At 44.2% G+C, this 14,506-nt stretch overlaps 1 protein-coding gene across 2 annotated transcripts in view; it reads left to right on the top strand.

Moving 5' to 3' along the window:
• The first annotated feature begins 2,028 nt into the window (after positions 1-2,028).
• LOC147465177 (uncharacterized) overlaps positions 2,029-14,506 on the top strand; it is an 84,002-nt gene continuing 71,524 nt past the window's right edge. The window contains exons 1-7 of one of the 2 annotated variants that reach the window (XM_086518644.1): positions 2,029-2,723; positions 2,882-2,928; positions 4,514-4,627; positions 4,814-5,245; positions 5,520-5,603; positions 5,731-5,886; positions 5,981-6,205. In XM_086518644.1, the coding sequence (XP_086374770.1) occupies positions 2,666-2,723; positions 2,882-2,928; positions 4,514-4,627; positions 4,814-5,245; positions 5,520-5,603; positions 5,731-5,886; positions 5,981-6,205 (1,116 nt within the window). In that variant the 5' untranslated portion in view covers positions 2,029-2,665. The remainder of the gene's footprint in view (positions 2,724-2,881; positions 2,929-4,513; positions 4,628-4,813; positions 5,246-5,519; positions 5,604-5,730; positions 5,887-5,980; positions 6,206-14,506) is intronic. The other variant, XM_086518634.1, reaches the window with a different exon arrangement.

Here is a 14,506-nt window from a genome sequence, read left to right as displayed (position 1 = left end):
CCCATTTTACTTCAAGTCTAAGTCAACTTGTCATATCTAAACCTTGACTAAAGTATAAAAGTCGTTTTTTGTAAGAAAATTAAGTTTTTGGATAATGAATCATATATCGCTATCTTTGAAAATTGTGTGCTCTCCCTCTACCTTCTGATGCTAACAAAGCGACTACTACCTATTATTTTGAGCCCAAACATTGTAATTCTAACATTATTGATAAATGCAAATCATGTCAAGTCCAAACCTACTACATTGTTTTATTCCTAGGGAAATGTATAGTTGGTAATTGGAGCCATAAGCTTCCATACTGTAAATCCTTCTCATCCATATGTGATCTCCAGTTCCATTTTACCCCAATATAAAAGCCATTTTTTAAAGAAACCCTTTAAGTTTTTTGATATTGAATCGTATGTCGCTACCTCTAAGCACTGTGTACTCCCATCTCCCTCTATCTCTCATGGTCGTATCTCTCTTGTAGATTATTTGTTTGCAGTGTCGATTGCTTTTACTTGTCCACAAGTGAAACCTCCTCATAATAATGTAAGTCTCTCACGATAGTTATGTGAATTTGTTATCGTTAATCCTCTTGCTAATCAACTCATAACTCAAGATTTAAGCATAAAAATTGCATTTTAGTTATAGGAGGCGTATTGAGGCATCAAGGCTAAGTGTTAGGTGCATTGTGGACCGAACATGATTTACCCCTACTGATAATAATCGTCTTTTTGTTTCAAGTGGCCAAAAAGTGATTTGAGACCCTAAGTATGTGAGCCTAAACTCTCTCTACTTATCCTATAAGTTAAGTGCACTAGAGCTTGGTAGCTTAGTGAACTATCATGATTTGCCATTGTCGATTTGTGACGACTAGCTTTTGTTATCTGACATACAACTAAGTGTTACATTTGAGTAGGTAAGAATTGAGTGTGTTTTTAAAGATTGACAACCTCTTGTAGCCTCCACGCACTAGTCATGTCAAGTGCATCTCAAAGATTGACAATTATGTATGTGATTCTCGCTATATTTACAATAAGATAGACACTCAACAACAACAATACGGTTATTTATATGAAGAATCAATTTAAAATGGTCTCCTTGTAGAAGACATTCCTAAGTATATCCCATTTCCTCCATTGGATTTCAAAGTTGATGATGATAACGATTCATGTGAATCAGAATAGATGAAGAGTCTCAAGTTCTATTGCACATGGAAAGATATGAACCAATGGAAACAACATCAACTAGCTCTACCAAAACAACACCAGTTCCTTGATTTGTTCAAGACATAAAGAATGTAGCTGACATCACCTTCTATAACATCGACAACACATAGACACGCATGTGTGTACATATATAAGAAACTAAAGCAGTGGTCACACGATGCATATTTTCAATTACTTTGTGTCTCATGCATGCTCAAACGGTGCACTAGATATTTGTCTTATATGCAACTATACAAGGCCTTTTGTAACTATGCCGATTTTGGCATAGTTGCATTAGTAACATCTTACTAATAAATATGCTTCGTATGACCATATCCTAAGTTGTAAGGGACAAACAATGTATGTAAAATAATCCAAGGACACACATTACCAATAAAAGTTTTTAAAAAAGTGAACAGACACATGCAAAATAACCCAAGAACGCACATTACCAAAAAAAATAAAAACAATGTGAATAGTCACAATGGCCAATGTGAAAGGATGGGAGAGTGTGTGGCCCCTAAGCCCTCTTAAACACTAAACAAGAGATTGAGAGTATCTACGGCCCTCCTCTACCCTCAACTATAATTAACACGGGCATAATGAGATGGGGCCAAGCCCCATACCCATTTAAGGCCCCGACATCAATCGGGTGTCGTAAATCTTGTTGTTCGCGAAACTAACCTTAGGTACCCAATATTACTTTTGCCTTGTGACACACATTGCTCAACAAAAACCTCTTTTTCAACCTTGTTTTTCAATGCAAGCTAACTAGATAGATCGGCGTTATACAAAAATCTAATGCATTTACCGTGTTTTATAACTTAAATGCCCAACCTGTGTCCTTCAAAATCAAGGTTTCACAGCCATAACCGGGATTTTTCAATATCAACCAAGAAATTTACACTATAAACCGGGATATGTGAGCATTGGCAACACGTTTAAACTGACATGGACACCTACATTTAATAAGACATGCACAAGCGGCGTGGTTAGGGCATGTTGTGGGTTTAATCCTCAAAGGTGGGAGGGCAGGGGGAACAAAAGTAGAGTCTCGGGTACCCGAGATTACCTTTTCCTTGCCAGAGATCTATGGTGCTCATTCATTCCATAGTAGATCCCACCCGCCCATGCTCGTGGAAGATATAGTGGAGGGTGTGCAACCCTCCTAAAAAGGCGAGCTTGATCCAATGGTCGACAGTTCCTGCCAACAGCTGGTTCACAAATGCTCCCGACATTAAGCCATTTGTTCGCGCGGAGGACCTGTGTGAAGCCAGCAGCCTAATTCCAATGTCCGGGCGTCCGGGCGATGGGAAACGACAGTTACAGAGAAAGCTTACTCGAATTTCTCTCTCTCTCTCTCTCTCTCTCTCTCTCTCTCTGTGCGGAGCTGACTTGGCCTCTATTTCCAGCATCCCCTGCCACCCCTGATTGCCCTCAATGCTCCCCTAAACGCCCTTGTAAGAAGCGCAATGGCGGCGGCCACGGCTGCCAATCTAACCACCTCTGCCCTCTCAACCTCTATAATCTGTAAATCTTGCTCCTCCCCTTCTACATTACTATGTTTTTTGGCATGTGTCCTGCATTGGGTTTTGAAGAATACCCAGAAGTTGGTATTGCTGCACTATTCTCTGCCCAACTCTGGACAAAACTTCACATATTAATGCTCCCACTTTCCTGCTTTACAGACAAAAATCGAAGCAGAAATGGAGGGGACATGGCCAGCTCTCCTGAGGTACTCCTTATCTCAGTGTTTGGGATTCTTGTGAGCAGACCTGTGAAAGGCATACAATATTTCTGTTTCATGTTCACACGTGTGTGTGTGTGTGTGTGTGTGTGTGTGTGTGTGTACACTGAACATGAGAACACAAAGGACAAATCTTTCCTGCGTTCGAGATTCATATGTACATCTTGCTGTTTCCATCATGAAAGCAGATGCTATGAGCAACAGGTTATTGATTATTCCCATCGCCAAGTTGTAAGGTCATGCCATAGGGAAATAGCTATATGAGCTCATCACCTAACAGAAACTGCATGTATGATGAAGGCTGTCGCATGCCTCCCGCATGGAATAGATTTCTAGGCAAATTAGCTAGCAAGTCATGACATGGTAGCTTTTTAAGGTTGAATCAAGGATTCAAGATTCTGATTTTGTGGATTCAAGCAGCACTGTTTCTGTATCAGACACGCTTAAGAAATGCTAGACATTCTCCAGGTTTTCATGTCATCTGAGAGGTTGTCCTTATACTCAGGAGGTTATGAATTGCTCAGCACTAGTAATGCACAAATGAGGAGACAGCAACCATAAGCACATAAGCTACCAAAAAAGATCAGTTTCCCCAGCAACGCAATTGAAGGGGGAGGCCGTGTAATGGCTTTGGTTTTTACATATGCGGTGTGCATAGTGCGAGGCCCGTGCTTGTTTTAGTTTTGCTATGGAAGAATATCTTTTTAACTCACTTGGCCAATCCAAACACCTTGGGCTTATAAAATGACTAGGTCTGATGCTAGCTCTAAGGAGATCAATGCTGGGTCTAATATGCAATGCTGGAAACCAAGATACCCCTGAAATTTGGGGAAATTCCCAAAATACCTCTCATTGTGGTTTCCAATATTGCATTTCAAGGTCCAAAAAACAGGCTTGTTTGTAATATGGCTGTACAGCAAGCAAGCAGCAAACAATTGAAATGTAGGACAAGTTCAAAGACTTTCAATGGCAATATACTCGTGATTAAAAAACGAAGGTGAGAGGGCATCACCTCGTATTTCAAGGTGATCATGACAATTATAGCTGCATCGACAAAACAAAATTAGAGTCTTATGTACTAAACCATGCGTCGAGAGTTAATATAGGTGGATTAATTTGCTACTAAAGGATCACAATTGATGTGGTTGCAATGCTTGAATGGAGTCCTTATATGTGTCAGTTGCCTTTGGTCCAATGTTACCATCTTGCCTAGTCAACATTGCGGGTTGCCAATTATTGTACTCCCTTTTTTGAAGATAACGTAGTTGGAGGGAAGACATGGTGCCAAAGAGTGCAAACTCTCTCAAATGGCTTAGGTGAATCTATTGATGCAATTTGGAGTTTGATAAGAAAGCGTGACAGCTAAACCTATTGCCATGTGGGTGAAGCCCTCTTTTTGGTTGAATGCTCAACAATGATCGTGCTATTGTACAATGTATTGGCACAGCCAATCAACTCCAACCATGGCCAATCGGTTCCTCTTTCCTTAGGATCATTCACATTTGTGCACAAACCTTGTCATCATCAAACATGAAAAAATATGCCTTAATGCAAAATCTTGTGTGCACTACAGAGGAGGCAGATGGGCATCATGGAGGTGGAAAGCGTTTTGAACCGGTCTCTACGCAATGAAAATGATTTGCTGCGATGTCAGCTCAACGACCTTATACATCGTGAGAAAACACAGGTTAGATTTTGCAGTCAAAACACATGAGGACACCCCACGTTCCCGGTGTCCACACACCTACACTCATTGCTAATGCACTGTTACAGCCTACTTCATAATCTCTTGGCAGAGACCGCTACCGGTTTCATGTCTTTAGTAGAGATGTGAATCACATATTGCGTCATGGAACGAAAATGGTTGTTGCAGAGAATAGAGCTGCAGAGGCTAAGGCAGCACAGGGATTCGGAGGTTACCTCAATGGTCAACTCGGGCACTTTCCAGTTGAAAGCAGAGGTCAAGCAGCTGCAAAACATGCTGCAGAGCACATCTGAGCAGCTTCTGCAGACTCTAAGTGAGCGCGAGCAGGCAAGGGGTCAAAAGGAGCAATGTGCAAGAGCTCTTGAAGAGCTTAGGAGAACATCCTCTGCCCAAGAACATCAGTTGCAGCAGCGTTTGCAGTCGCTTGAGGAGGCTTTTACAAGCGGCGTTAACGCTGTTGCTAACTTGGCAGACTCTGTGGATGCTTTCCAGAGGCATGTGCTACCAACATTCAAACCCTCAGAATTTGAAACCAGCAAGGGTTCCCTTAAAGCATTAGCTCCTAGCGGCGCAGTTGAGGGAAAGTCCTTAATGGAACAGGTGAGCTTTCCCCATTTTATGGCATTTTCCACGCATTTGAAGTTTTTTTAACTCGCTTTTTCAAGTCTAAGAATGAACAACTCCCAGAAACTCATTTAGAAGATACTGTTGGACCTTGTTATCAATCTCTTTTTTTCTCTGCAAATTAAATAGACTCTACCTCTGGGTATGACCTCGACCTCTAACTTTTGTCAGATCAGTAACCAAAAACACCTGTAAGGGATAGCGAATAGAAACCTTGACTGTTGGTTGATTTCTGTGGTGTCATTTGCAGTTGACAAGGTTGGAAAATGGCCTGGCATTGCTAAGGGTAATTGTCGATGCCAAGAACGACACCCTTGTCTTAATTCGTGGCAAGGTTCGTCATAGTACATGTATCTTGCACTGTAGTCACTAAGGATGTGGCGCTCTACTGTATAGCAGCTTGTGTTCATTTTGTGTATTTGGCTGCCAACTGGAATAAAGATAATCTACAATCTCTGCAGCTGAAACAAGAGAACGAAGAACTCAAAGCAGAGCTACAGGTAGCACGAGAGGCAACGCAAGGCTCGCAGCCCCAACCTGACCGAACTACCCCACCTTCCTTTGACAGCACATGTAGTGAAAAGAATCTGGTTCGACAAGAGCTGCAATCCTTGCAAGTATGTCGACTTTTCCCCGTGATCTGTGTCAGAGTAGTGGCTCCACAGCAACTAATTGCAAACAGTATCTTGAAAAAAACTCTCGACTTTACAGAATGTGTTTAACGATGAAGTCACACAGTTGAAATCGAAGCTGAAAATGTATGAATCTGAGGAGCAGCAAGGTCAAGGATGCCTCTTCGAGGTTCAAAAAGAGCTTGCGGCTTTACAAAACAAGTTGGGGTCAGTTGAAGCATCAAGGGCTCTACTGGAGGCTAGCCTCAAGGAGGAGACGGCTGCACGGTCTCAGCTTATTTCTCAACTGTTTACATTACGTAAGGTGAAGTGTGCTGTGATTTCATAATAAAGATTTCATTGAGCAGAAATAAACTTTTAGCCTGCGTCTTGTCCGTCTTGTAGTAGTACCAAGAGGACCTAACTTTACAAGAGTAGACGTGTTTATGGGCCTTGACCTCAATTGTATCAAGTAAAGCGTGACACACTGCTCCTGCGTTTTCAATCCTCTTCTTCCGTAGGCAAATTGAACAGGATGATTGTTGATTTGGATAGGCAAAAAACTAAATGGACCAGAGTACCACATAGAAATGCTTTAAAATTATAAGTACAAGAGAACATAGCACCTGGGCATGCATTGCACTTTTTTAAAGCAAATTTCCATCTGCATGAAGCAAGGACCCTACCTGTGCATACTCACTTTCCACAAACCATCTCTTTAAGCTGGAAAAGACACAGAATCTCTCGTACCTCTGCACCCTTCCAAGTCATGCCTTGGTCTGCCAGGCTGCCTTTTGAAAGATAGACCAGTCGTTGCGTACGTGCAAATCTAACTACACTCCTTCATTCTAGAACAAATGAACTGTAAGGTTAAACTGTTCTCTAAGAGGTTACCAGACCTTGAAAAAGAACAATGAAAGTCTCTTCCTTTTTCTCCCGGATCAATAGAACATGGAAAACAGCAGTCATTAAAAGAGCGTTTGCAGGTAAACAAAAGGCTGAAACTCTGACTCAAAGCTTAAAAGTAATTTAAGTGGCACTTGAAACCCATGTATGGAACAATTTCAATTACCTCTGGACTCCAACAACCTTTGTTCTAAAGTTAAAGGTTATTTCTATAGATACGATGAAGCAAGAACCCTTCAGACAATAATGAGAAACTGACAACTCTTCAATAGAAGGAAAAAGAAAGTATATAAATTCTGTGAATTAACATAACAGCGACAATGCCATGCCATAAAAAAAGGGGCCTTCCACAAAAGACGATGCATTGATTGTTCCAAGAATTGTTGAAAAATCTCCAAGCATGCCCACAGGCTACCATAATGAAAACCTTGAGGTCTTTGAAGAACATGATCCTTCCCTCAACATCAGATTAGAAAAAGAGAGCCTGAAGAGTGCAATCTGCTCTCTTTAGATAAAAATTGACCAGAGAGGTAAAACGAGGGAATTGTGAAGGACTCCTTCACTTAACAAGAAACTATCATTAGTTTAAGATGGGAATTCATCACCCAGTATGCAACATGTACATTGCACAGGTGAGGTTACATAAACATAGCCTGGCCTCCAAAATTCCACTGTCAATGAAAAGAGCTTCTTGTTTTGATGTTAACACCTTCAAGAGAAAGTATAACAATGGTATTATAAGCTGCACACCCAAACTTGAAGCACATTTCTGTCTTGTGTTAAGGATCTGATAGCTTCTGAGTTCCTAACTTGTGACTCTTAATGTTGAGCACAACTATAAACCAGCACCCAGCTCCAGAAAATCATCCTTGCAGCCAACGCGTGAGGATGATAATCCGTTGAGCAATTTTTGGCTTACATTAATACTCGTGATTTCATAGGGTAAAGGTCAAAAAATCGCTATATATGCTACTGAAAAAAAAAATTGCTAGAAAAAGAGAACTGCCCAGCGGGCTACAAACTGCCCCAACAAGAGGGGGCTACATCACCATGAGGGGAGACTCTCCCAATGAAAAATGAGATGCACAATGACGGCTAAATCGGGAAATTGGAGGAGGAAACAACCACACAGGTGGCCAGTAGTGCCATCTAGGAGCCCCGTGGATCATGGTGTAGAAAGGCCATGGACGCCAAAGTCGTAGAAATGCCTCGCGGCCCTCCCGCATACGGTCGGAGCTGCTCTGAAGCCTCTCGAACTGACCTCGAAGTGTATGGATCGGCTCCAGCCAAATATCTCGTACAGTCTTCACTGGTGGAATGGGGTGGGCCTCGAAGATGCGAAAGCAGCGGGCTCTCCAAATGAACCAAAGAGTCAGGCTGTATATAAGCTCCCAACAAAGCTCTCTATCATTGCTCCACTCCTGAGGCGTAAGCTCTGTGGCAGGCTGGAGTGTAGGCCGGCCCTCCTGTATCACAATCATCCTGCTAGCTGAAGACAGCTCAAAGCGAAGTGAGGGTGGTGCCTAGCTGACGACAAGGCTTGCATCAGCCGTAAAATATGAAGCCAGACCTGCTGTGCCATGGGGCAGTCCCATAGACAATGCCTCTGTGACTCAAGTGGGTGGTCGCAAGCGGCACAGCCCCCCGGATGGCCAATCTAGACCAACCGACTCCCAACTGCGGTAGCTCGATGGGCGACTAGCCACTAGAACATGGTGACTCTCCTCGGCTGTCTGTCGTCCCACAAGCGCTCCCTCAAGTCTGTCAAGAACTCAGTTATGAGGTGTAACAAACTGCTGACGTGTCAAAGCCCTGAAGAATGGAGTCAACTTGCAGATGCCGGCCGAGGGGCCTAAACCCTAAGAAGAACAAGTAACAGAAGAAGAAGTCCTACCAACTTATGGGGGCCCCGTCCGATGGGGCCCCAAGTGACATAAAGGATTAAAATAAAGCAGAACCCGCACACACGCAAAAATTGATGACGTGGCAGATTTTCGAAAATTGCGCTAGCATGATGACGTGGCAGGTTGTACGGATTTCCACGTTTTGTGCTGATTGATGACGTGTCACGTTGTACGAATTTCCGTGATTTACACTGGCAGCTTTTTTGCTTTGCTTTTGGACCAGATGCTTTTAAGGTTGAAGGCTTTTTACTGTCAACTGCCGTTTAGGCCAAGGGCCTTTAAATATGAGGTTAGGGCTCATTCTCTAGCATGCTTCCTGGAGAAGGTGCAGAGTCTAGAGTACTGGCTTGTACTGTGTTGATGCAATATAAAGAAATACCGAAAGGGGTGCCAAGGTTTGGGGCCAATACTCTCTGGGGTGGAATTCCGCCACTCCGTGTCGCGTGTCGTCTCTCTCTCAATTCAGTTGTTATCGACGTGCTAGAAGTCTGTTCAGCCTGCTCTTTTCTATTGGCACTTGGTGCCCGTCCTGTGACATGAGGACCTCCTCCTGACAATGTCCTGTTGCAGCAAGGTGGGCCTCTCTCCAAGCAGCCAGTATGTGACGCCCTAGTCATGTTGTGTACTGAAAGAAAGGGATCCCTCGATGATCAGCTGAAGTAAAAGGATCCCCCCAAAACCACTCCCTTCGGTCCCACTATCACAACAAAGGACGACTCTCTCAAGCCCAAAGCCTCCAATGTCTAATCTCAAGATCTGACGGGTCAGGATCAAGCACACAGGTCCTCCCTCTAATACCCACAACTCAAATCCGCTAGAAACAATGTTGAGGTAAGCGTGGCTTATCCTAGCTTATGGAGCCTTTCCCTAGCTCCCCATGACCATGTACACATCCCAAATGATGCCCATATATTTATACATGACCCATGGACCTTTCTAGCATCTTTCCAAGTACATAAGAGGCCAAAACAGACTTTAATAGGTGCATACAGGTTCTCCACTTATTTATCCTCTTTTTGGCTGATCCTTGAGCTCTCTCAACACCTCATCTATGATGTAATCAAAAGATCTAGCCTATGCCTATATAAGAGTCACTCATGTAGCCATTTTCCATCTCTCATAATCAAGCTCTACTATGTCATTTCACCCATGAATGGTTATTGTGTATCCACTATAGCTTCACAATTGATATCAAAGCTAATGGTTCACTCCTAAGCATTAATCTCTATGCTAGATTACATTGGTGCTCACTCTTAGCAATTGTAATCGTATCAAAAGGTTCTTTGCATTGCACACCATGCTCAATACTAATTGCATACACTAATTCTCTTCTTTTGAACTCTATTAACGATGGGATACGTACTATTGAAGTGCCACTTCCACATTGATGGAATAAGAAAAAACGGAAGCAATTAGAGTCCCTTGCATCATTAATTAGGTCGATTCTTGCACCTCATTTCACTCAATTTTTGCATTTTTTGCACAAGCATGTTATCTCTCTCTCTAGCTTTCATATGCTTCCGCGATTTGTGTGTGCTGCAAGCCCTTGTCGAGAGCTTTCTGTAGAGCCCCACATTTGGAGCCCATTTGGCCCTTCTATCCCCTTGATCAAGCTCGGGTGCTTTTCCTCTGTCTTGTCTGTGTGTGTAAGCTTAACACCCCTAATTTCTAGGGTCAAAGCATCCAAAGCCTCGTGAGCTCGTGGTTACCCTACCCTCAAATAGGGTTGTCGGATATGATATGTGCTGAGATCGACCCCCATTGGCTACTTTAAGTAAAGCTTGCTGCCAGCTGCAATTTGCACATTTGAATTAACCCTATTGAACTGGGAGGACCCGCAAGAGGAAGGCCCCACGCCACGCTGCCTTTGAGCCATCCGGACACAACGCGCCATCAAATCTCCTTCACAAGTTTTTTTTCCAGATCCGCCACACGGTGGCTCCCCTTCCCACGCTCACCTCACTGCCCACTGGCTAGTTGACTCTTCTCAAGCTATAGTTCTCACAGCCCTGGCCTGCCTTGGGGCCCCTAGAAGTCAAGCCCCTACTAAGGGTGTTTTCTAAGAACAAAACTTCCCCTACTTGGAGTATTTCTCACGGCAAACAACCTTGAAAGTCGTGAAGAGTGACTTCACCACTTGGTGAAGAGGTGCTTCACTTCGACAAGGAAAACTCTCTTCAAAGCTGGATCTTAGACAACCATCCGTGCACATCACCACTTTGAGTTGTACGTGACTACCCTTACATGAAGTGATTGTTTTCTTGAATTGTATTATATTCGGAGACTAGACACTATCCCTTTCTACATCGAAAGAGGTAAGACCTTCTCCACACACAGACAAAGGGGTGCATCATGGGGAAAGGCGATCTAAGCAAGTTCAATGGCACGGGATTTCACACTTGGCAAGTGAAATTCAAGGTGATATCTCATGAAAAAGGGGTTATGGAGTGTAGTGAGGCCAACAAATGATAGAGAGACTATTCAAACTAGAGCTACATATCACAATTCCAAAGCTGTGACGAAACAAGCACTTGGCATCATCCTCACAACACTTCATGATAACTATGTGTACTACTTAGGTGAAGCCACTACTGCTCTCAGTGCATGGAAAACCTTAGAAAGACTATTTGCAGCAAAAGGAAAGCACTCAAAAATCTCATTGAAAATGCAATTGTATGGACTCATGATGGAGTGATGAGGACCTCTTTCGTTTCATTGATAGGCTTAAAAGCATCTGCACACAATTGGTATACATAGAGTCGTCAGTTGAAGAAGAAGACCAAGTAGCTATGCTTTGAAAAGGCCCTTCCTGAAGAGCATGATCAAATTGTAATTGTGCTCAAAGAAAAGGAACCAATATCCTCACTCCGAAGCGTCATCAATCCTTTACAGGAAGAAGATAAAAGGATCAATAAAAAGCAACAAAGAATCAACATCAAATCGAGCATATGATGTAATCTCTTCAAAGAAAAATGCACGCATTGAGAACCAACCATGAGTCTAAGGATTACTTTGAAGTCAAAGAATGCCAACAATGTGGAAGGATGGGATTGGACATCGACCATTCCGTCTCTTCTACAGGAACAACAATCAAGAACGGAACCACAGCAACGAAAGGACCATGGAGAACATATACAAAGATCAATTCAAAGCAAAGGTAAACCTAATTGAAGAACGTGATCATGCAGATGAAGATACTCCTGGGCACTCTCTCATTACCTACACAGATGTGCTCTAACATGTAATCAAACCCTAGGATCTCTATTTGTGAGCCTATATGATGTATCCTAGTGAACCTGGTGATGAATCCAATTGAGAACCACCAGTATCAATCATGTGAACCTTGCAAATGTATCAAAGAGATTCCCAGAGGCATATAAATAATCTAGGCTTAGGAGGGCGTGTGTTAGGGTAAGCTTAGCGTATCTTAGCTTATGGAGCCTTTCCCTAGCTCTCCATGACGAGGTACACATCCCAAATGTACGCATGACCTATGGACCTTTCTAACATCTTTCCAAGTGCATTAGAAGCCAAAAAGGAGGTCAATACAGTCCCTAAGAAGGTGCATACGAGTTCTCCACTTGTTTATCCTCTTTTGGGCTGATCCTTGAGCTCTCTCAACACCTCATCTATGATGTAATCAAAAGCTCTAGCTTATGCCTATATAAGAGGTACTCATGTAGCCATTTTTCATCTCTAATAATCAAGCTCTACTATGTTATTTTCACCCATGAATGGTTCTTGAGTGTATGCACCATAGCTTCACAAACAACACTCTGCTACCTCTAGTGCCTCAATAGTAACTTTGTGGAGGCGAAGTTACTATTGAGGCAACCCTCTCGCTGAACCTCAAAGAGCATGCAAAGGTCTAAGTCTGAGCAAGCCCCAGCTGCGATGAGGACCTCAAGGAGAGTGAAGGCCCCCATCCAGTTGGGAGCTGCCAACTCAATAGGTGTCGGTCACTCTGCTGGTAGAGCCTCGACGATGTCCTGACACATGCTTTGTACCCCCCTCATGCCGCGCAGCTCGATGTTTGGAATCTCCTCAGGAAGTGTTGTAAACTGCAAGCAATCTCCCAGGGTGCGGGTTCGACCCTCTGCCATGGGACCCCATGAGACTTGGGGTCTACTGCCAACCATGTGACCTCGCTGTATACTGACCAACGAGTTCCATGTAAGAGGCCGCCTCAAGCACTCCTCAATGCATGTGGGTTGATGCTGCTCGAGTCCCGTGTCACCCCTTCAACTGCTCCCAAGACCGAAGCAAGCTCAACACGAAACAGTCCTCCCATCTCCTGCTTAGGCCCACTCTGCGCTTCTCTATGAAAATCCAACGAGTGGAGGGGCTCCAAGGGCCACCCATTTGTGGAACTCGGCCGGTGCAACAAGGGCTCCTTCCATGGCTCCTCACCTGGAACAAGACCTTTGACTATGAGCTTCCCATGGAGGGCTCTACTCTGTCGTGATGGCTCAATGATCCCCAACCCTCCTTGAGAGTAGGGTAGGGTGATGACCTACCAAGAGACTTTGGCCCGAGCAGACTGCATGTCTCTCCCTGTCCACAGAAAGTTTCTAACCAGCCTCTCGAGCTGGCTGATGCAAGGACTCAAGAAAATCCAGCAAGAAGTGATGTACCACATGGTGGCCAAGAGCACCTGGTTGGCCACAACAGCCCTGCCAGCAAGAGATAACCGTGTTGAGCTCCAATGAAGCAGTTTCCTCCTCATGGCTAGGAGGAGGGGGGCAGTCTGCTACTCTGGTACCAAGTCCAAGCCAACTTGGCAGCCCAACTAGCAAATTGGCGTCCTTGGAGAGATCCAACGAAACCCCTCGCCAGGCGACCAGTCTGGCGTGGGAGCATCACCAACCCAAAAAGTCACTGTCTTTCACCAATTGGTCAATGCTCCCAACGCACAGCAACACACCTCCAGGGACTGGTCACACCTGTGAAAATTGGCTCACAGCCCTCCAGAAACATGCTTGAGTCATCAGCAAACATAGCGTCCAAAAGCTCCTCTCCTCGAACGGGTTATTGTAGGCCACAAAAACCAACCTCCTTTGAAGCCAGAAATCTGCTCATCGCCTCTGCATAGGAAAGAAATAGGAAGCCGTACCTAAAGCACAAGCATGAAACGTTGCCCCCCAACCTCCTGCAGCAACACCTGACTGTGAGCACATCTGTAAAGCGAAGACACCCCTTTGATCCAAGCATCTAAGAAACCCCTCTTGCGCATAGTGCCCTCAAAAAGGTCCCAGTCAACTTTGTCGTAGGCCCTCTCAAAGTCGAGAAGGAACGCCACAAGATCCTCTCCTCGAAGGCAAGAGAAGGAAATCGCCTCCTGGAAAGTGTAGATAGTCAAGGATACTACGCTCCCTGACAAAGCCCCTCTAAGTCTCATGTATCCGTCTAAGTCTCATGTAAGATGCTCTAAAGTAATGGCTGAATTCTCAAACTCGGAGCCTTTACAAGAATTTTGTAGGCTGAGTTGAGAACGGTGCTAGGCCACCACTGCCGAATCTCATATGGGGAGCCCCCCTCCTTGGGGATGAGATAGATCAAACCCTCGTTCAAGCTATCAGGCATCTCCCCAGTGCGCAAAATGTGATGGTGTGCACTACATAGGTCCTGTCCAAGCACCTCCCAAGAAAAAGCTGGGAGTCGAACCATCCTCTCCTGGGAAAATACCACGACAGAGTGCCCTAAGAGCCTCCTCAAGCTCCTAGCTCCTCTAGCAAGAGAGGGCTCTCAAGCATTTGCCACATCTTCTCATTGACGAGGCAAGGCATCTGTGCCCACACTTGCTCTATGCATGCATC

Source organism: Adiantum capillus-veneris, chromosome 1 (assembly GCF_014529385.1).
Source record: "Adiantum capillus-veneris isolate H3 chromosome 1, ASM1452938v2, whole genome shotgun sequence".
Classification (NCBI taxonomy): domain Eukaryota; kingdom Viridiplantae; phylum Streptophyta; class Polypodiopsida; order Polypodiales; family Pteridaceae; genus Adiantum; species Adiantum capillus-veneris.
This window is presented reverse-complemented; position numbering and strand designations above follow the sequence as displayed.